This window comes from Cupressus sempervirens, chromosome 1 (assembly GCF_028749045.1).
Source record: "Cupressus sempervirens isolate cs-2001-9-10 chromosome 1, ASM2874904v1, whole genome shotgun sequence".
NCBI classification, from domain to species: Eukaryota; Viridiplantae; Streptophyta; class Pinopsida; order Cupressales; family Cupressaceae; genus Cupressus; species Cupressus sempervirens.
The window spans coordinates 497636187-497657236 of record NC_143118.1 but is presented as its reverse complement, the minus strand read 5'-3'; the positions used below and the strand labels follow the sequence as shown (position 1 = coordinate 497657236).

General features: G+C 35.6%; 1 protein-coding gene across 3 annotated transcripts in view; it reads left to right on the top strand.

Annotated features, from left to right (window-relative positions):
• The window catches only part of PIP (proline iminopeptidase), a 257285-nt gene that overhangs the window by 179600 nt on the left and 56635 nt on the right, over window positions 1-21050 (top strand). For all 3 annotated transcript variants that reach the window (XM_089829012.1, XM_089829017.1, XM_089829003.1), the window contains one exon: window positions 8966-9040. In XM_089829012.1, the coding sequence (XP_089685138.1) occupies window positions 8966-9040 (75 nt within the window). The remainder of the gene's footprint in view (window positions 1-8965; window positions 9041-21050) is intronic.

Below are 21050 nucleotides of genomic sequence, written 5' to 3'. Positions count from 1 at the left end.
GGATTCCACATAATTGTTGTTACAATATAGGGTGTAGAAATGATAATTGTTCCATTCTTTGTCTAGAATAAATAATCATGAGTAGTGGGTGACATTCACTATTTAGGTAAAGTTCAAAGAGTTCCTATGCTAGTGCAACACATGCATGAGTGATAGGACACGAGTTATACTGTCACCGTGAAAGGGACCATTATTTCTAGTCTTGAAGAAATTCCATTGGGACCAAAAATTATTATTATAGTTCGTTCAAAGAACTATCACAAACATAGTTCATAATAGTCTTGTAGTTGTTGGTATGAGAGGCCAAACTCGCTTCGTGGATCAAATGGATAAATGTGATATAACCAAGAGGGGAGTGGGGGTGGTGCATACAAACCACCTGATTGAAGAGATCAGCTAAACGTGAACCTAGGACAGGGAGACCACACTTGAAGAACTTAGGCTAGAACCCCTCTTCATTGGTCGCTCTGTCGTTGTTCACGAACCTAACTACTTTCCTAACGTTCATGCAAGTGAAAATATGACAATGAGGGTGGTGGCATCCTCGATGAGGGACTGGTTGTAATGCCCCCTTTTTGGGACATTAGAAATCCTAAAGTCTAATTCATAAAATATTAATCTTGGTTAAAGGGAGCTAAATGAAAATTTATAAAATGGTCAGATTAATATTACAAGTGGGTTAAAGGTGACAAAGAAAAATAAATAGAAGGCAATGAAGAGTCAATATTGAGCATTAAAAAGAGGCCCCGATTCATCATTTGTGGTCGATTGACATCTGAATTCACATCTGGGATTACCAGTGCATCTTTTGGTTTCTCTCCAATTTGACTATAATATTATTTCTAAGATTGGATGTTATGCATGTTTTTGTTGTATTGCTGATTTATAATATAATAACATATCTGAAATTGTGTTAATTTGAAGATCTTTATGAGTATCTACTAATTTGCAATGCAATAATAATCTCTAAGATATTTTGAATGAGTATTCTTTTGGTCATTTGCTAGTTTATGTTGAATGAAATATCTATTTAGTCTTAAAATCTCTATGAGAGGAAATTGTGGAAAATTATTCCTTCGGGATATTACAGTGGCATCAGAGCGTTGAACCTACCAGCCTATGCAGTTCATAAATAAATCTAGTTGAATCTTTGGCAAAGTATTGAAATCAGGTTGTGTTTTTTCCCTACAGCTTGAAGTGTTAGCATTTCACTGTATAGAACTTTTAGAATTGAAATACTTAAGAGTTATATCCTGTTTGGTGACAAATTGTTTGTAGGCCCGATATATCAATAAGAAGGTATAAATTAGTCGAAAATTGGCCAAAATGTTTCAAAGTAGTGCCATGAATAAATAATTTCTGGACACGAGTATTATTTTTGCCAAAGGCTAATATATCGCAAGTCATTATGGTGACTTGAATTATCGTGGTTCCTTTTCAACGCATAGAGTATATAAGGAAATGACATGCATTACTTGCAAGAACATTTTTCTTGGAGTTGGGGTACTAGAAATGTTTGTGAGACGTCATTAGAAGACAGGTTGCATGTGTTATGTGTCTCAAAACAACACTGAGTAATAACTTCTAGAAGAAAAATTGTCTAGTCGATTGAACGTGGCAAAAGAATTTTTAGTGTTGCGCTATACAATACTCCCACCTTAGTTCTTGTATGTTGTAGAGCTTTGAATAGTTTAGAGTTGGGCCTTTCGAAAGGAAACAAAGCTTTTGGGACTTGTTGATAAATAGTAGAATCATCAGCCTCATGCTCTCCTTATTGTCTATCAAACTTTTAATGAATGCCTAAGCCATTGTGTTACAAAAGACTACGCTAGTGAATGAACGGCCAACATTCAAAGCTTCTAACTCGTAAGTTGTTAAATGAAGGATTTCCACTTTGGAAGACCATTAATCTTCACAATAATATTCGAGCACGTCTGCATTGGTTGTTTGAATTAACATAAGGCATCAAGGGTAGTATGACAATATAATCTCATGAGTGCTTGAAGATTGTATTGGCATCTGATAGCTAATATTAAAGTTTACAGACCATTGTGAATGGTGCCTGACTTGGAAGTTGCGGGAAGTTTGCATGAATTAAAAATTCATCAAGCTTATAATTTTTTGGCCCAGATATAATACAGCTTGAAAGAAAGGAGTTACTATTGACTGGAATTGGCAAAAGAGATTTACAAGAGGCAGGAGTTTCATTCTGGGTGTAAGTCTAGATGATAGGTGTGATTGTCATCGCGAATAATCAGTATTTCCCTTGTCGATATTATTTGAAGTGTGCCATTATAGAGGGACATAATAAATTTTCCCGAGCACTACAAATAGCCATCTACGCTATCACATTTAGGGATGGTTGACATGGACAGTTTCCGTTACTTGCCATGCTATGGAAATCACCAGAGAAGTGTTATTTATAAAAACCCATAAGGCATTTTTGGCTAGGGCTTGAATCGTTGAGGAGATGATGATTTTTGCCATAGAAGACTACTGATTAAATTGTGGATGGAGTAACATAAGTTGAAACAAATGTTTGTTCACCATTGCACACATTGATACCATTGAATAAGATCCTTGTTTATTCATGGGAAATGAGCTCAAATATTCTCTAGTGGGCATTATTGAATCAATGGACATGAATGGAGTGGCATGCTTAAATAAGCATTTGTCTATTGAGAAATCTCTTTTAGTGTGCCTTGGTCCTTAGTGTGACCTGAGGGTTCTTATAGTTTGGCTAGAGATTTATCACCAAGTTCTTATGATATGGCAACTTCCTACTTATTGATTGGTGATTTATCTTTCTGCTTACTCCAATTGTCAATGGGTGTCTTGCTTAGACTGTTAGTAGATTTTCAAATTTGGCCTGGCCTATAGGGGTTAGTGACTTGCTTGCCGACAAATGGGAACTACATCTATTGCAATATATCCCATATGAGATGCTTATCTTCCTAGTTCAGAGACAATCTTGACATTGTTGACATTCTTAATGTTGACTCAAGTTATGACAGTGATATCTTGAGACAGGACGAGTTGGTTTTGTTGGGTGGATATTTTGCAACCGACAGTTTTAGGTAAAAATCCAGTCGCAAAATAGGATGACCAGCCATAGCATGTGAGACAAAGTCTCTCCTACCTTAAGGGAAGGCTCCCCCTTCTCACCGTTCCTTGGATCAACTCAAGGTAAGCAAGAAGTTGAGAGATTTTATAAAATGGGTGTTACCAATATCCTTTCTTCTTAACTTTCAAGAAAGAATCCACTTACTTGTGGAGCGAGTAATGGGCAAGGTGAATCTCTAACTACACTTCTATCAAGAGCTGGAAATAGTGATATCGATAAACCTTCACTAACTCAAAGGCTAGCTGAAAATGTACCAGTTTGGCTCGAAGCCCGGTCGTACTTCTATATGAAAAAATTTACAATTAGGGCACAAAGACTCCTAAAAGTAAGAATAACTTAACTGTTTTGCGAATTAAGAGAGAGGTATAAGCTACAGACAAAGCTTCTAGCTATACACTTTCACAATTGCTCCTGGTCAAAGCTCTAGCTTCAATTGCTTCTTAACTCGTTTCAATTCAATTCATGAGATACAATTACCAATAACACAAGATAACATGAATCAAAGACAACTTGAATGAATTATAGACAAAGCTTGCAATTAACACAAATAACAATCTCACTTAATCAAAGTTAAGTCACAAATGCTCCTTTGTATTCACTTTCTCTGAAAATAGTGCTTACTCAAACAAAGTTTTGCTGGCACAATTTCTCCAGAGCTCTCTTGCATAAAGATAATGATGATTTTACAATGAGGGGGCACTCCTTTATATAGGCACAGGAGTTGAGAAAAAGGTGGAGGAAAAAGAGGGAGCAACTCAACCAACTTTGACTTAGTCTAACTATAGGAGAAAATATAGGGTTACATGCAACTGCACGTGCAACTCGCATTACATGTAATTACATACACATGTAACTCGCATTACATGTGATTACACATTTTCATGTAATACATCCTCTTCAATTACAAACATGAAACAAGAAGAAGAAGAAAGAGGGAAGAGAATTAAAATAATCCTAAAGGACCTTGTACTTGACGATGCAATCCCGAATGATCACAGGATCGAAAGATCCTGTACTTTGTACTGCTGCATTCACCTTGATAACCATGGTGTTGCGTCTTTTGATAACCTCTGACTCTTTTTTTGATGAACTGTTTGTTGTCATTTGAAAACTTGATGTGATCAAACTTTTCTCATTCAAGTTGTCTTGAATTCTTCTTTTGTAGATTGGCACATTCTGGATTCTTTGACACTTTGAAAACCTTCTTGATGATGTTCGGATGTAAACTTAGAACAACTTTCCATTAGCACCATTACCTTTTTTTTTTTGAAAGTGCTTGGTGCATGGGAATGCGTGCAAATAGCCATATTGCTGATTTTTAAAAAGTGACTTGGGCTTTCAAGATGTCATTACATGGAAAATGGATTACATGTAAATGCTCATGTAACAAGGGATGAAGGATGAGATAGAAAGCATGGAAAAATACGGAAACATGTATTTGCTCATGAAGGTGCGAATGCATATGGAGAGATGGAAATGGAAGAAAGTTTGAGGGAAAATGAACTTTATAGATGCCTTTGAGAAAAAGTAAGGTCAAAGTACATGGGAAAACATGCACATGACATCATTTTGACTTTTCAAAAAGTGATTTTTAATCAAAATCGGACCTTTTTGATGCAATTACACGTAAGACATTTCGTGTAATCGTGTCGTGCGAATGGAAGCGAAAAGTGAAATGGGTGAAAATAGAAGTGGAAAGTGGGATTACATGCATATGCGGATGGCGAATGGAATGAAAAAATGTAATCGCATTTTGTTGAGTGAGAGATGAAGTGTTGTGACATAAAACAGAATGTGGAATATGACGATGCTTTCACATGTAATGAAGCAAAAACAAGTTCTTGGGAAAGAACTTGCAATTTCTCCAAGTGGAGAAAACTGGCAAGCAAGTACAAAACACAAAAAACAAAAGAAACAACATACCTTTGGAAAATAACTCAAACATGCCAAGATGCAATGCACTTAAAGTTCAAATTCGAAATTGGGACTCGGGAAAGAACCAAAAACATGAAAATGAATTAAAACTTAATATTTAAAGGAAAAATGCACTTTCCATGGCAAAAATTTTCACAAATGGCAACCATCTAGTAGTTTCATGCATAAAATTAGCAAGATAAGCATGAATTAAATTTCAAAAAAGAAGAAGTCCACTTACATGAAGATTATAAAGTGCCAAAAATGAAGGAAAAGGATGCTCCAGTGTTGAAAATTTCTCCAAAAATGATAAGACTTTTTCCAACCTTGCAAATTCGAATGGGAGAGGGCAGCAAACAAGGAGAAATTGTAGGAAGAATCCAAAACGTGCCCTAGAAACTCTCCATATTCTAACGTTTTTGAAGATTTATGCTCATGGGATGTTTTTGGTAAAAACGTGTTCCACCAAGAATCTCAAGTAAATCGATTTGGTGTTTAAACACCAAAATGTTAACTAATATGCAATGTAATCATCCAATAAGAGCAAATCGATTCATCCTCATGCAAAAATGTTGATAAAAAATGAAGATATTTGGAGTTTTCTTCAAAAACGTGCGCTAAGATTGAGCTCCCAAAATCAATTTCAGCATGTTAAATTCATCTTTGATGCAATAAAACTCATCACCAAGAAAAAACGTCTTGAATGGAGAAGATTTCATGCAATTCCACCAAGAAAATCTCAAGTTATGGGCAAAATTGGATTCTTGGAAAGCAAGTGCATATTTTGTTTCAAAATCGGACCTTTTGATAGACACAAGACATTTTAAATTTTGCTTTCCTCCAAAATCAGACCTTCTGGAGTCATATACACATTTTAAAATATGTGTTCAAGTGAAATCACATTTTTTAGAGTGCATGGCATGTTTTAAAATATGCTTATGGGTAAAATCAGACCTTTTGAGGTCATTTGCATATTTTAAAGTGTATCTCACCTTTTAGATGCGTAAGCATAAAAACTCCACTTTTCATGTCATAGCATCAAAAAGGTCCACTTCTAGTGTACTTTTGATGTAATGACATGAAAAATGTCCACCAAAGTAGACTTTATATGCAATGGCATGTAAAAGGTCCACTTTTGATGGATTTTACATGTAATTGCATATAAAATGTCCACTTATGAAGCCTTTAAGTCATTTAATTCACTTAAATTTATAAAAATGTTGCAAAATGGGTCAAAAACAATATTTATTTATCATATAATGAAATATAATACATAAAAATCATTTTAAAGTAACATTTAAATAAGTATTTGATTTTTAAAACCAAAAATTTAAAATGAAACTATATATTTATAATTATATAGTTACTTTAAGTGAAAAATAAAAAACTCAACTTAAAATTATAACATAAAGTGCACTATAGTTACTTTAAGTTATAAATTTAAAGTAAAAGTAACTTAAAAACATAACAAAAACTGAGTATAATGTTATATTTTTCAAAAAGTGAATGTCAAATTGAAAATAAAATAACATATTTCTAATTCGTGTTGTTGCACCTAAAATGTCCACTTTTGAGGCACTAAAATGGACATAACTCTTGACTAACAACTTCGATTGACCTCTAGGTTAGACCGAATCGAAGGAAAAATCAAAAGGCATGACATGAGCAAAACCAAAGGACCAAAAAAAAAGCAAAAGCAAACTCAAAAGCAAAGAACGAACTCCGAAGGCTTCAAAAATCAAGGAAAGGCTCGACAGAAAGCAAAACGGAAAACACTTGATGAAGGCCTTTAGTAAAACAATTTGATATTTGAATTGAAATGGATCAATCTATTCACATTAAACAATTAGATATCAAATTCAAGCTTAGAGAAACATGAAACTAACTTGGAAAAGTTTCGTGCTGTTACTAACATTTTGTGGTGACAAAATGTAGGACAATAGGTTTCCTTACATATGGGCAGTTTGTTTGACATCCATTGGTTCAGTTGGCTGATTCAAGAGGTTGGCGATCCACCAATCATCTATTTTTTCACCCACTATCATGTTGACAAGTTGGTTTGGGATCCACAAGTCAACACGAGGGGTGCTTTGCACTATGGGGAGCATGTTCTAATACTGGACACTTTGAGGTTTATGATCAAAGTCATGCAACCTATGAACACAACAAAGTATTAGACATTGACTTGGGATCCAAGAGTTTCATTGGTTAAAGAGTTGTAGTTGGACACCTTGTTTCACTATGTTACAAGATATGATTTCAGGATGGGCTACAGAGCTACTTACAAATTTATATGGGATCTTGGTATCGATTGCTTGAGGACAAGCGATCTCGAGTAGGGAGGACTTGCAATGTCCCCTTTTTGGGATATTAGAAATCCCAAAGTTTAATTCATAAAATATTCATCTTAGCTCAAGGGATCTTAATGCAAATTTATAAAATGGTCAAATTAATATTATAAAGTGGATTAAAGGTGGCAAAAAAGAATAAAACGAGAGGATAGAAGGCAATTGAAGAGTAACTATTGAGCATTAAAAATAGGGAGTCTTGTTCATTTTCAACTATGTTTGGATTTGAGAATGATTCTCTGATTTCTCTTTGGAGAAGTATTGGAAGCTTCTAGCTTTCTCTTGTTGAAGCATGCGGATGAAAAACCATCAAGATTTCTAGGTGGATTGGATGTAGCCCCAGTTCATCATGTGTGGTGGATTCACATCAAAATTCATATCTAGGATTACAGGTGCATCTTTTAGTTTCTCTCCAATCTGACTATAATATTGTTTCTAAGATTAGACGTTATGCATGTGTTGTTGTATTTCTGATTTATAATACAAAAAAGATCTGAAATTGTATTAAATTGAAGATCTTTTATGAGTATCCACTGATTTACAATACAATAATAAACTTTGAGATATTTTGCATGAGTATTCTTTTGGTCATTTGCTGGTTTACGTTGCATGAAATATCTGTTTATAGTCTGAAAATCTCTATGAGAGAAAATTGTGGAAAAATGTCACTTTGGGATATTACACTGCCTAGAAAGATCATAAAGCTCAGAGGTGTGAAAGGAGGTGGGAGCAGTGGGGGAGAAGAGTGCGCCAAAAAGACTTGGGGGAGTGGATGAGGGAGGCATGAAGAATACTCCTATGTTGGGAACTGAAGAGACACATCTTGTAGTGGAGGAGATGGCGATAAGAAAGCCTTAGCTAGGTGAAGAAGGGATGTTTCGGGGTAAAAGTGGAACGCATGATCTGATGGAGGGCTTTGCAATCATCATTATAGAGCTTATAAATAAGTTCTTTGAGCACATAGATAGTGTTGAGAATTGATGCTAGGCTAATGTTTTTAAAACCTTTCAATTATTGTTAATGATGTTTAAAGTTTGTAGAACTAATGTAATTTTGTAAATTAAACTGAATTGAATAACCTTGTCAAGCTTTGCATTGTTGCTTGCTACTCATTAAAAAAATGACTTCGCATATTCCTTCAGCAATTTATTTTGTGGAATTGTGTGATGTTCATCAATTTAATCATTTCTTACTGATGTGGATTCACTAGTCTCAGTTTCAGTGAGAAATTAACATCCATTGGTGTTATCCCATCAAATATTTGTTCATAGATGAATATTAACCGTTTTCCTTCAGTCAATAGAAAGGTGTTCTTGTTTGTGTTTGAATTGTTTAGCCTTATTAATTTGAAAATCTAGCTGCAGGCCTTGGCTAATGACAGTTTGATGCTTGCATTGAGGGGAAAAAATCTAGCAATTTGCATGTTTATCTGCTGTGCTTGGAGGGAGGTTGTCAATGTTAATTAAACTCAAATTTTGCCATTTGTTTTCTACAAATCCTTACCTTTTCTATGAAATAGAGATGGTGATAACATAGGGGCTACCTAATTTAAACTTTTTCATGATGTGACTAATGACAGGGACGATATGATGTTGTTTGTCCAATGATGACTGCATGGGATCTTCACAAAGCATGGCCTGAAGCTGATTTCAAGGTAATGTTTACCGTGCATATTCTAGGTTGATTAAATATTAGTGTATAATTTAGTATGATTTAGTTCATTTTCTCTTTAAAACTTCACCACTTCAACTAGAAGGAAGCAGCCTAATACTGGGAACATGAAAAACTCCTTAGCACACTCATATTTCCTATTTTGCAGAAAGGTTTGGACCATTGATGATTTGTGTTCTAATTTTCTTTTCAATCATACAGCTTCAGGCATCTAGTTTCTCATGATTAGAGCTTATGTGCTTTGTTGATTTCCCAATATTTTCAAAAGAGAGATTCATATAACGACAGGGGTACTTAGAGTACGAGTATGGCTATTTTTCAAAATAGGGAACGGGGGTGCTTGGGTTTGTCAGTTTTTTTAAAAATATAATTTAATATTTATAGAAAATCTGAAAATATGAGTCATGACAATGGTTTTTCAAGACTAGAACAATGATAAAGTTTGCAGATGTAGTGCATTTTTTTCAGTTTGAGATGTGCAATATGTTTGTAATATATATATATGCTAAATGTTTAGATGCATAATAGAGAAGGCGAACTTTAAACATGCACAAGAAGATTATATATTATATAACAATGACATTTTGCAAATGATAAACTTCTGATTTGAATGTTGATAAATTTAATATTAATCAGTACTGTATCAAAGAATCAAATTGATTATGTATTGGATTAAGGTTGATAAACAACAAGCTGATACGCAAACAAAAAAAGAAAACAAAATTCAGAAATCTTAATCAAGGTCTTTAGCTATGATGCTCTCCACTGAGTACCTGATACTTCAGTTTGTGTTCCTGGTACTCGGGTGCACATCCCAGGGGTGTGGGTACAGGTGCCCATGCAACATGAGTTTTTACTCTTGGAATATCTGACGTTTAGGAAACGTTTTACGGATTTAAGCCTTATTTCTTATCCCAAAAGCTTAAAAGTAGAAGAAAGCAACTATGGCAAAATTTATATTGCCGATTAGATTGCTATGTATTCTCAACAAGGATTTGGAGCTTGTATGACACATAGAAGCATAAATTGTTTGGGGAATAAATCGGTAAACTACAGGAGTAAGATTTTTTGAAAAAATCAGTAAGGATTGGCAGAGAACCCGAAAAATTCAAATTGACAAAAAAAGTGAAAAATTGAAGAAAAGCAGTCACTTTTTTTAAAATCAAAGGACATTTCTATAGCATCGATGATAAAGTGCAATGTTAAAGGACTTATATAAATTTTCCAAAGAACTTGTAGTCTTGCATAACCTCATATATTCTTAACTTGAAGGACTCAAAATTTCAGCATTGATTTTGTGTGTGTAAATTTTGATCAAGCAATGATTTAAAGTAGCACCAAAACATGACGTGGGCTTTCTTATTTTTCAAAATCAAAATGAAGCTTTCTTCACAAAATATTTCCAACAACAAAAAATCTTTATAGTCAAAGAAGTAGAATTGATTTTCTAGAATTCTCTTAAGTTGCTTTTATATATATACACACACCAAACAATTATACACAAAGTTGGCATAATATGCACATGTATGTACTAAAACAACTTTATATATGTTGAACATAGAGATTGAATTTCATGCAGTATATAATTAAATTTTGAGTAGAGTTTTAAATATCTAGCAATTTGATTAATTGTAAGATCTTTTATGTCTTAATTGACAAGCCTAAAATGATATGATTATTGTAGGGTTCTTTGTTTTCTTCAAAATAAATAAGGTAAAACTTTGATACCCGCTCTTTTAATTCATATCACAACAACTAAATAGGGCAGCTTTATTACGGTCTTCTTTTGTTTCATATTGCAACAATTTAAATATCTGAAATTTATACAAACAAAATCTATGTCAAGAAGGAAATAGTATCAATCAAGCTTTACAATATATTCAATGTAGAAAGAGAGGGGATTTTTGCTTGTAATAACCTGTTTCCCATGGTGCTTTCCAACCCAGCAACACTTCAGGAATTTGCAACACTTTTGACCCAACATTCTCAACTGCATGTTCAATGTCCATGTTGATTTCATAGAGAACCATGCCTCATTTTTCCTATTAGCATTTCTTTTAAGGTTTCTGCTAGTTTCTCACAATTTTTTTGTCTGCTAAGCATCACTTTTTGCTGATTACTGACCTGATAAATCACAAAAAAGCATTGAAAGTCATTGATAAAAAATTCTCCATTTTTTGGGGAATAAATTTCTGCACATACTGACTTTTGATCAATCATGCATAATTGCAAATTTTTGTCATTTTTTGCTTCTGTTCTATTAATATGTATTGAGGGTCATCTATAATATTGCATGATAGTTATAATTTTGAAGTTCATATATAACATTAATTATATATTTGATCTGATTAGAATCCATGAGTTGGGGCGTGCAAAGAGCTCGAGTCATATTGGAACCACAATTTAGAACAAATTCATTAGCTGCTTCAACACGGTCTCACATGCCCCCCATAATTTAGGATAATTGAGGACCCTCCAAATTTTGTTGATGATTGCCATTGCTCCTATCACTCCTCTGTTAGGGTTTTCCTAGGAGTCGGAAAGAAAACTGAAGGGACAAATGTATATTTTTTTCCATACTGATTCTGCTTTGACTTTGCTTCTATCCTAGAATCAACCCTATTTCTGAGTGTTTCATCAATTTTTTGAGTTTTGTGTAAGGCTTCGTAGGTTTTTGCAATAATTTTTTACCTTCTAATTTGTCATTTTTAGGGATTCTATGTTGGAAATATTCAAGATATGATAGGTTACTGAGAGGGGAGGGGTGAATCAGTAACTTCAAAACTTTAAACAATTTAGCACTTTAACCATTCATCATTCATTCATCTAATCTACTGCATATATGAGAAATCAAACATCCATAACACATGTACATAGTGATTTGGTGACCCAAAAACCTTCCAAATAGAAAGTAAAACTGGGGTGGGGATGATACCCACAAAACTTCGTTACTGCAATATGAGGTTGGCTTGTTAAGGCTTACATTGACCACTTCTGGTGATCTGCCCTATTAGGAGCACAAAGGACTGCTAGGTCCACCTTGTTAGAAGATTTACAAACATACACTGAAGTATGCACTCTGTTAGAAGATTTATACAAAGACTGTTAAGTCTATCCTGTTAAAGGATTTACAAAATTGATTCACCTGTTAGGATGAAACAGTGGATCTACTTACAAACTTGATTTGCAGATTAGATCCTTGAAGTATATATCACCTCTTGTGACTGATAAATCTTTACTGCTCCTTGTTGACCTTGCTGCTTATTCTGCTCTTCTGCTGATTCGCATTTTCATTTCTCAAACATTACATGTCTCTCTTGATACTCTTATCCTCATCACATACATGCTTCGAAATGATATAATACATTACATATATATACCATTCCAATAATTACAAAAGCAAGGTCGGCTAAAACACAAGTGAACAAAATATTACTGAGTCGGCCAAACAGTAAATAACTCGGGTTCACTGAACTGACTCGGTGACCTTTTGATACACGGCGTCCACTGCATTACTCGGCATCGTCATGCACTTGGTAGAAGTGAAGGCTCGGTCCATACTAATCACCTGACGTAGTTCTAAATTCGGTATCCATTGGAGACTTGGTGGATATAGTATCACTCGGTAAAAACTGAATCCTTCGTTTACCTTTCTTTCACTCGGTAACACTGTGCTTGCATCACTCGGTAGGCACTGTGCTTTCATCACTTGGTAGACATTGTGCTTGCATCACTCGGTAGGCATTGCGCTTCCATCACTCGATAGACACTATGCTTTCATCACTCGGTAGACACTGTGCTTTCATCACTCGATAGGCATTGCTAAGCTTGGTGTAAATACTGTAAACTTGGTAGACACTGCTGGATTGCACATTCACTCGGTACCTATACTTAGCTCGGTTAACACTGGGATGCTCGGTATGAACTGCGAAGCTCGGTGTAAACTGCTTAAGTGATGAATGTACAAGGTTACCATTGAGTGCTCGGTATACATTGTAGACTGAGTGATGGGCTCGGTAGTTATACTGATACAGATAAGTGTTGTCACTAATGGCAATAATAACTTAATGCCAACAATCTCCCCCTTTGGCATTAGTGACAAAAACACTTATAAGCCAAAACATCTGACTGAATGAATTTAGATTTTTCAAAATTGATCTTTTTAGAACTATTGTGTATACAAATATACTTATGTACACATGCAAACTTTATTGAGTGCTAACTCCCCCTATCACTTATAGTGATGACTTTGCTCTGAATCTCTCCCCCTTTTTGACAATAATGCCAAAGGACTGTATATATACAATTTATATGGTTACACCAAAATGAGATAAAAATTCTTGATGTACCTTAAGAATGGTTGCAAAAGTACTATCCCAAATCTGCTGCAAAATTTGACAGGTGGAGAGGGCAATTTGAACTTCTGCTGATAATTGGATCAAGTGATCAGCCACTGAGAAGTTCTGATCTTGGACCAATGTTTTGCAGTGTACAAGATGTTTTTGCATTGTGTCCATGATAGGAAGGATCATATTCTGGATGTCTATGAGTGTAGACCGGATCCTTGCTTCCTCTCTCAATAATTCTGCCTGAACATCTGCCAAATATTTGATCTTGGTGTGATGGGAGGTTGTGGAGGAGGAGTCCACCTTTAGCTTGGAGGCACTTGATTGCATATCAATGTCAATCTTATTTAACTTATCTTTTATTTCTTTGGTGAAGCCAAAAACATCACAAAGTTTAGCAAAAAGTGATGCTGCATTATTAAAAGAATTTTCAAAATTTCCCAAAAATGTTGACAATTCAACTTGCTTTATTGCTATCTTTTGAGCAATGTGCTCTAGCACCTTATTATCAAATTTCTTTTCAGCTTTCTCAATAAGTTTTTCTTCTTCGAAAGAATCCTCATTGAATTTCTGTACAGCCTCTTCTAATTGAATCAAAATATGTTGCGTAGAATCTACTTCAACACCTATAGCATCTGTAATTATACTCTTGGCATTCTCAATTATTTTGTATTCCTTATCCTTTTCAGACCTTAACTACTTCTGCGTAGCTTTTATCTCTATTAGTTGACTAGCTAACCTCATCTCTTCAATGGTAGCATTTTCATAGTCAATCTTGGGAATTACTATCTCTGTGTCTAAGTCAATATCTTTTGAAATTTCCTTTCCAGTGATCAGAAGTCTTAATGGATGCTTTTGTTTGACTTCTTTGATGACTAGTTTGACCTTAGGAACAAATACAATAGTGGAGATGGAAGGGCTAGCAATAAAAACTGGGATAGGACTTGAGGATTGAATGCCAATAGGAGTATTAACCGGATCAAAAATTGAAACACTTCCCAAAAATGGTATCATACTCGGTAGAGTACCCATAGTAGAACTGATTGGAGTGGAAGTGGATATAGTTGATGCTAATGGAAACAAAACTATAGAACTTGCTGGAATTGATGAAAACAAAATTGTGGAACTTACTGGTACACTTGTTGTTGATGAAGGAGTTGAGGAGGCTGGCTCGGTAGCTGAAGAAGTGACAGACAACTCGGTAGATGAAGTGCTTGGCACCTCTATTTCAGATACCCGGAGCTGGGAGGTGGCCGGTGAAGATTGAACAATAGATGTGGCAATTGTGCTCTCAATCGCACTTGCAAAAGCTGTCTCCATAGTGGATGTAACAGTTTTTGGTGGAGAGTGAGGAAGGGATGCAATCACTTCTGTTGCAATTTTAACTGGATCTTCTTCTTCCTCATTTGCTTCTTCCTCCTTGTCTTCTTCCTCCTTGTCTTCCATAAGTGCATGCAGCTCTCCTGGAGTAACTGTGATGGATGGAGTGCTATCAAAATCATCACCGTCACTACTATCATCATCCTTGATCTCAACTAGATCTTCACTGGGCTTTTGCAGATGATAGATATTCTTCCACATGTTTGTTGCATCATTTACAACATGCTCAGTGTCTTTAATTAAGATCAAACATGTGTGAAATCTAATCATCATTTTACCTTCATGGCTTTTCATTGCTGCCTTTATTTTTGCTCCAGTGAGACTCGGTAGAAGATTCTTCAGAGATTGCTTATATATGTCTTTGACCGTTTGGGTGGCTGAGTCCCATCTCTGTTGCAATCTCTCCAACAGTTCTTTGGAGATTTGAGAGGCAAGCTGGTCTGGGGAGTATTTCCATTTACCCATCTTATTGAGTACCAGTTCCTCAATCTGCATTTTCTCAGCATCAGTTCTTGTTTCAAATTTCAATGCCTTGAAATTTGTGATGCTAGCACCTTCTTCCAATTGTTTAAGCCTTTCCTCGAATGTGGGTGGAGGCCTGACCAATATAGGTTCTTGCTTGCCTTTTCTGGCCCTTCTGGAGAATACTGCAGTGGGCTTTTTCTTAGGTTTGGTAATGGTTACCTTACCTTTTTTCTTTGGCTGTTCCTCTTTAGATTCATATTCTCCTTTTTCTTCTTCTCCTTCTTCTTCTTCATCCTCACCTTTTCCCTCGGTAAGCATAAGAGGACTGGTAGCAGTTTTCAATTTGGCTATCTTTCTCTTGCTTTTGCTTATGGCTTGGGGTAGCTTGATTTCAAGCTCAATTCTGGCCTTTGCCTCATCATATGTTCCGAAGATTGGTTGCCTTGGGTCTATTGGCTCATTGACCAATGCTTCAATGATATCCCTGGCCTCATCAATATTTACTCATAAGGAAGAGGTTTTACCCATGTAACTCGGGGTCTGACTGCCTGAATATATACCTTATCACAATCAACCATAAAACATACATCATCTCTGTAGTCTTCAACCAATTTTGGTGGAATTCGGAACCTATTATTCATTCTCTCCTTGAAATCTTCAAAGTAATTGTCCATGATGCTATCAAAATTTTCACCCATTTCTGCTACAAACTCATTAATCTAATAAAGAATGGGAATGTCTTTTCTCCATACAACTGTTCCCTTTGATGGAAAGAATTTTTGAACATAGAAAAATAAACAGATCAATAGACAGCCAAATTTACAAGGATTATTCTTTGAAGTCCTTATACTATCCATATTTTTATTCAATTGTCTCAACAATAATTTTGACAAATCAAATTCAAGATTTTTCTTTACAATTTTGAAGGCCAAATCCATAGCCTCACAAGGTACACTGTTTAGTCAACTAGAGCTATAGATTTTGTAGGCAATGACATGAATGCCAAACCTTAGTTCGATATCTGATACAGTGTTAACCTTCAAACCTCTACCGTCCCATTCGGCTAGGGTTTGCTTCTGTAACTCCTCCCGACCTAGGGTTTTGGTGGATTTTGCTTTGCTGAGCATAGGGAGACCTGTGATTTTATTAATCATCTTCTTTGTAATTAACACTGGTTGCTCTAACCATAGTTGCCCATTGTGCACCCGACTCAGAATATACCTAATCCATTTGGTTTGGAAGCTTCTAGGCATATGTGAGATATGAGTCAAACTTTTGGTTTCAAGATGCTTGTATTTTGGTTTCAGAGAGCCATCTACACTCATCTCTCCTAGGGCATTGTCCATCTCTAGGTTTCCAATTTCTTGAACAGAACATTTGAAATGAGTATGAATATCATTGATAAGAAGTACCTTAGGTGGAATTTGCGATTGAGCTCCATTTGGGTCGAGTGATTCTGCAACGGCCGGAACAATTTTGTAGTTGAGCGCTTTCCATTCTGTACCCTTTACCAACATTTCTGAACCTCTTTTTGTTTTGGTGCCGCTGCTACTTCCGGATGCCATTGCTGCTTGATAAGTGTAAGAAAATTCTGAACAGATTTTCCGTTTTAAAAATTGCTTGAAATCGCTTGGAGTCCCTTGGAATTTGCTTGGGAATCATTGGAAGTTTCTTAGCTCTAAAATCGTGATGAAGAATGAAATCGAATTATGCCCTTTTGACGAAAATTTTGCCATAAATGCTTGGTACGAAGGTAGATGAGATGACATAGTGTTTGACAAGCTGTCATTTACTTGCTCGGTAGAAGCTTGCAACTCGGTGATTGAATAAAACTTTTGTTGCTCCTGACCTAGCTCGGTAGGGTCTATAACCGACTTTCCTTGGTAGATGCAACTCGGCAAAAGATATGCTTTGTTTGATTCTTTGTATATCTGAAATACTGATCTGATCATTTTACTTTCTTGCATATGGAACTGCTTTGGATATAGCTTGATGATACAGTTCCAGATCCTTTATGAATCTAATTGGAAATGATGGAGTCACCCACTTCTTGAGTGACATTGCCATCACTTGAACTATCTTGATCGGTAGATTTTGGAATCCACTGTTGCCTCATTTGCTTCGGAATGTTTTCAGCTTTTGCTTTCTTTTCATCTTCAACTCTTCCTATATTCATGCAATTTTTAGCTATATGACCGAGTTCAGTGCATGTATAACATCTTACTGTTGTGTCTCTTTTCGTCAAGTGATGCCTTGAGCAGTCTTTGCCAATGTGTCCATATTCTCCACAATAATGACATCTGCACCAGGTATTGTAATCCCATCCAAAGATTGCTTTAACAAGTTGTTCGTTGGATTGAATGATTTGGATCTGCATTGGAATGCCTTGTGACCATGCTTCTTGCACTTGTGACAATTGCCTTCAAATTTTGATTTCTCCTTGCATTCATTAGCTTTATGACCATGCTAACTGCAATTGTAGCATTTACCATTGAATTTACCTTTTCCATTGCTCCAACACTTGTTTGATATGTGACCTAACTTACCACAGTGATTGCAAATAGGTTTTTGATTTCTTTGGGCACCTTGTTTGGAGCTTTCACCTTCTTCTTTGTAACCAAGTCTAGCTTTGCCTTTTTGTCTATGAAGATTTTGCTCACTTAGCTGATTTAATTGAGTCATGTCTGCTTGAGATTTCATCATTCTCTCATTGATTTGTTTTTCAGTGATCAAGTCATTTTCCAAACTTTCATTGATTTGTCTTTCAGATCTCAAGTCACCTTTTAAGCTTTCATTGATTTGTCTTTCAGTGGTCAGATCATTCCTCAGGCTTTCATTCTCAGATCTCAGATTCATAATTTCTTCATTTGCATTAGAAAGTTGATCTACAAGATCTTCATGCTGAAGGGATTGACTATTTCTTACCTCTAAGTCTTCATTTGCCTTGTCTCTCTGTTCCGAAACTTCACATAGCCTAATTGATTGAATTTTTTGTTCTCTTTTAAGCTTTCTTACTTCTTCCTGTAGGGAACCATTCTTTGCTAGGAGTTCCTTTTGTTCTCTTTTAAGCTTTCTTACTTCTTCCTGCAGGGAACCATTCTTTGCTAGGAGTTCCTTGATTGCCTCATTAGCTTCATTTGAACTGCTTGATGGTAAAAGGTCTTCAATCTTCTCTTCAACATACTGATGATCATTCATTTGTCTTGCAAGTTCCTTCCTTCTCTTCAGGGATTGAGAAAGATGCTCCTTAGCTTCTTTGAGTTGAGCCATGGCCATTTCTAGATCTAGCTTTTCATTTTCAATAGCTTTGTCAAGTCTGAATATCTCCATTGTCCTTGATCTTTGCTCAAGCTGTCAAGCTTTGTCCTGAGAACCAAAATACTCTGATACCAACTGTTGGAAATATTCAAGATATGATAAGTTACTGAGAGGGGAGGGGTGAATCAGTAACTTCAAAACTTTAAACAATTTAGCACTTTAACCATTCATCATTCATTCATCTAATCTACTACATATATGAGAAATCAAACATCCATAACACATGTACACAGTGATTTGGTGACCCAGAAACCTTCCAAATAGAAAATAAAACTGGGGTGGGGATGATACCCACAAAACTTCATTACTGCAGTATGAAGTTGGCCTGTTAAGGCTTACATTAACCACTTCTGGTGATCTGCCCTGTTAGGAGCACAAAGGACTGCTAGGTCCACCTTGTTAGAGGATTTACAAACATACACTGAAGTATGCACTCTGTTAGGAGATTTATACAAAGACTGTTAAGTCTACCCTGTTAAAGGATTTACAAAATTGATTCACCTGTTAGGATGAAACAGCGGATCTACTTACAAACTTGATTTGCAGATTAGATCCTTGAAGTATATATCACCTCTTGTGACTGATAAATCTTTACTGCTCCTTGTTGACCTTGCTGCTTATTTTGCTCTTTTGCTGATTCGCATTTTCATTTCTCAAACATTACATGTCTCTCTTGATACTCTTATCCTCATCACGTACATGCTTCCAAATGATATAATACATTACATATATATACCATTCCAATAATTACAAAAGCAAGGTCGGCTAAAACACAAGTGAACAAAATATTACTGAGTCGGCCAAACAGTAAATAACTCGGGTTCACTGAACTGACTTGGTGACCTTTTGATACACGGCGTCCACTGCATTACTCGGCATCGTCATGCACTCGGTAGAAGTGAAGGCTCGGTCCATACTAATCACCTGATGTAGTTTTGAATTCGGTAACCATTGGAGACTCGGTGGATATAGTATCACTCGGTAAAAACTGAATCCTTCATTTACCTTGCTTTCACTTGGTAAACATTGTGCTTGCATCACTCGGTAGGCATTGTGCTTTCATCACTCGGTAGACACTGTGCTTTCATCACTCGGTAGGCACTGCGCTTCCATCACTTGGTAGACACTGCGCTTCCATCACTCGGTAGACCCTGTGCTTTCATCACTCGGTAGGCACTGCGAAGCTTGGTGTAAATACTGTAAACTTGGAAGACACTGCCGGATTGCACATTCACTCGGTAGCTATACTCAGCTCGGTTAACACTGGGATGCTCGGTATGAACTGCGAAGCTCGGTGTAAACTGCTTAAGTGATGAATGTACAAGGTTACCACTGAATGCTTGGTATACATTGTAGACTGAGTTATGAGCTCTGTAGTTATACTGATACAGATAAGTGTTGTCACTAATGGCAATAATAACTTAATGCCAACATTCTATTACAATTTTAATGTGCTTTTAATGCACAAAGGTCATTGAAAATCTGATCTACAATTGGTCAACAATTTTTTTCATGAATTGGAATTTGTTCAGGGAAAAAATGGGCTCACTGTAGTATTCTGGATTAATTAGGTATAGTTGGGATTTTTTGCAGATTTCTACATCTATGGTATGATATGAAGTTTATATTACTTGGTTCATAGACAAGAGGCTTGGATCCAAGTCAATTGAAGTAGGGTTCATGCAAGAGGTGGTTTTGGGCTATGCATTCCTTTTGGATGAACCTAGGTGAATTTGTGAAGAATGCGAAGAAATCTTTTCAGAATCTCTATATAATTTGTATTTTTTAATAATTATTTATTTTTATTATTAAATTTTAATATAACTGGCAATGACTAGGAAAGACCAAATTAAGTTTTTCTGAGTGGCCTCCAACAAAACATAGGGCTAGACTGTCTATGACTGATAGAATACATCCTGACTAGGGAAAGGTGAGGTTTTTCACAGCAAAAAGATCAGAATTATGAATGTCTGCTTTTTTTTGGTCTCATTTTATAGAGTTTTCAGTAACAACAAATATTACTTTCAATAGTTTCAAGGGCTTTTTATCTCAATTGTCATCAATGTAATTTTAATTGCCCATCTTGTAACTTATAAATGTTTTTGATTAAGGGTCAAACAGGCTGTGAAGATGCCCCATAACCCTTTAACAGACAGATTTTGACAGGATCTGGAATCCTCAAAGAATGATTACCACAAATAGAGCATAGACTAACAACAGCTTCACCATCGAAAAAAATCAGCAGCCTAAAAGACACTAACAAGACAAAGCAAAGCTGAACCCATAAATAGGCCAAAGCCCCAAGAAACAACCATAATTTTTTAATGTTATTAATAATGGATGTTGATAATTTTGAAAATTAATTATATATACTTATTATTATATTAAATATCAATATTTGTGAATAATAACTTTTATAATTTTATTACTATTTTATATATTAATTTTATTAACTTTGAATAAGAGTTATCAAAATATTTGTAT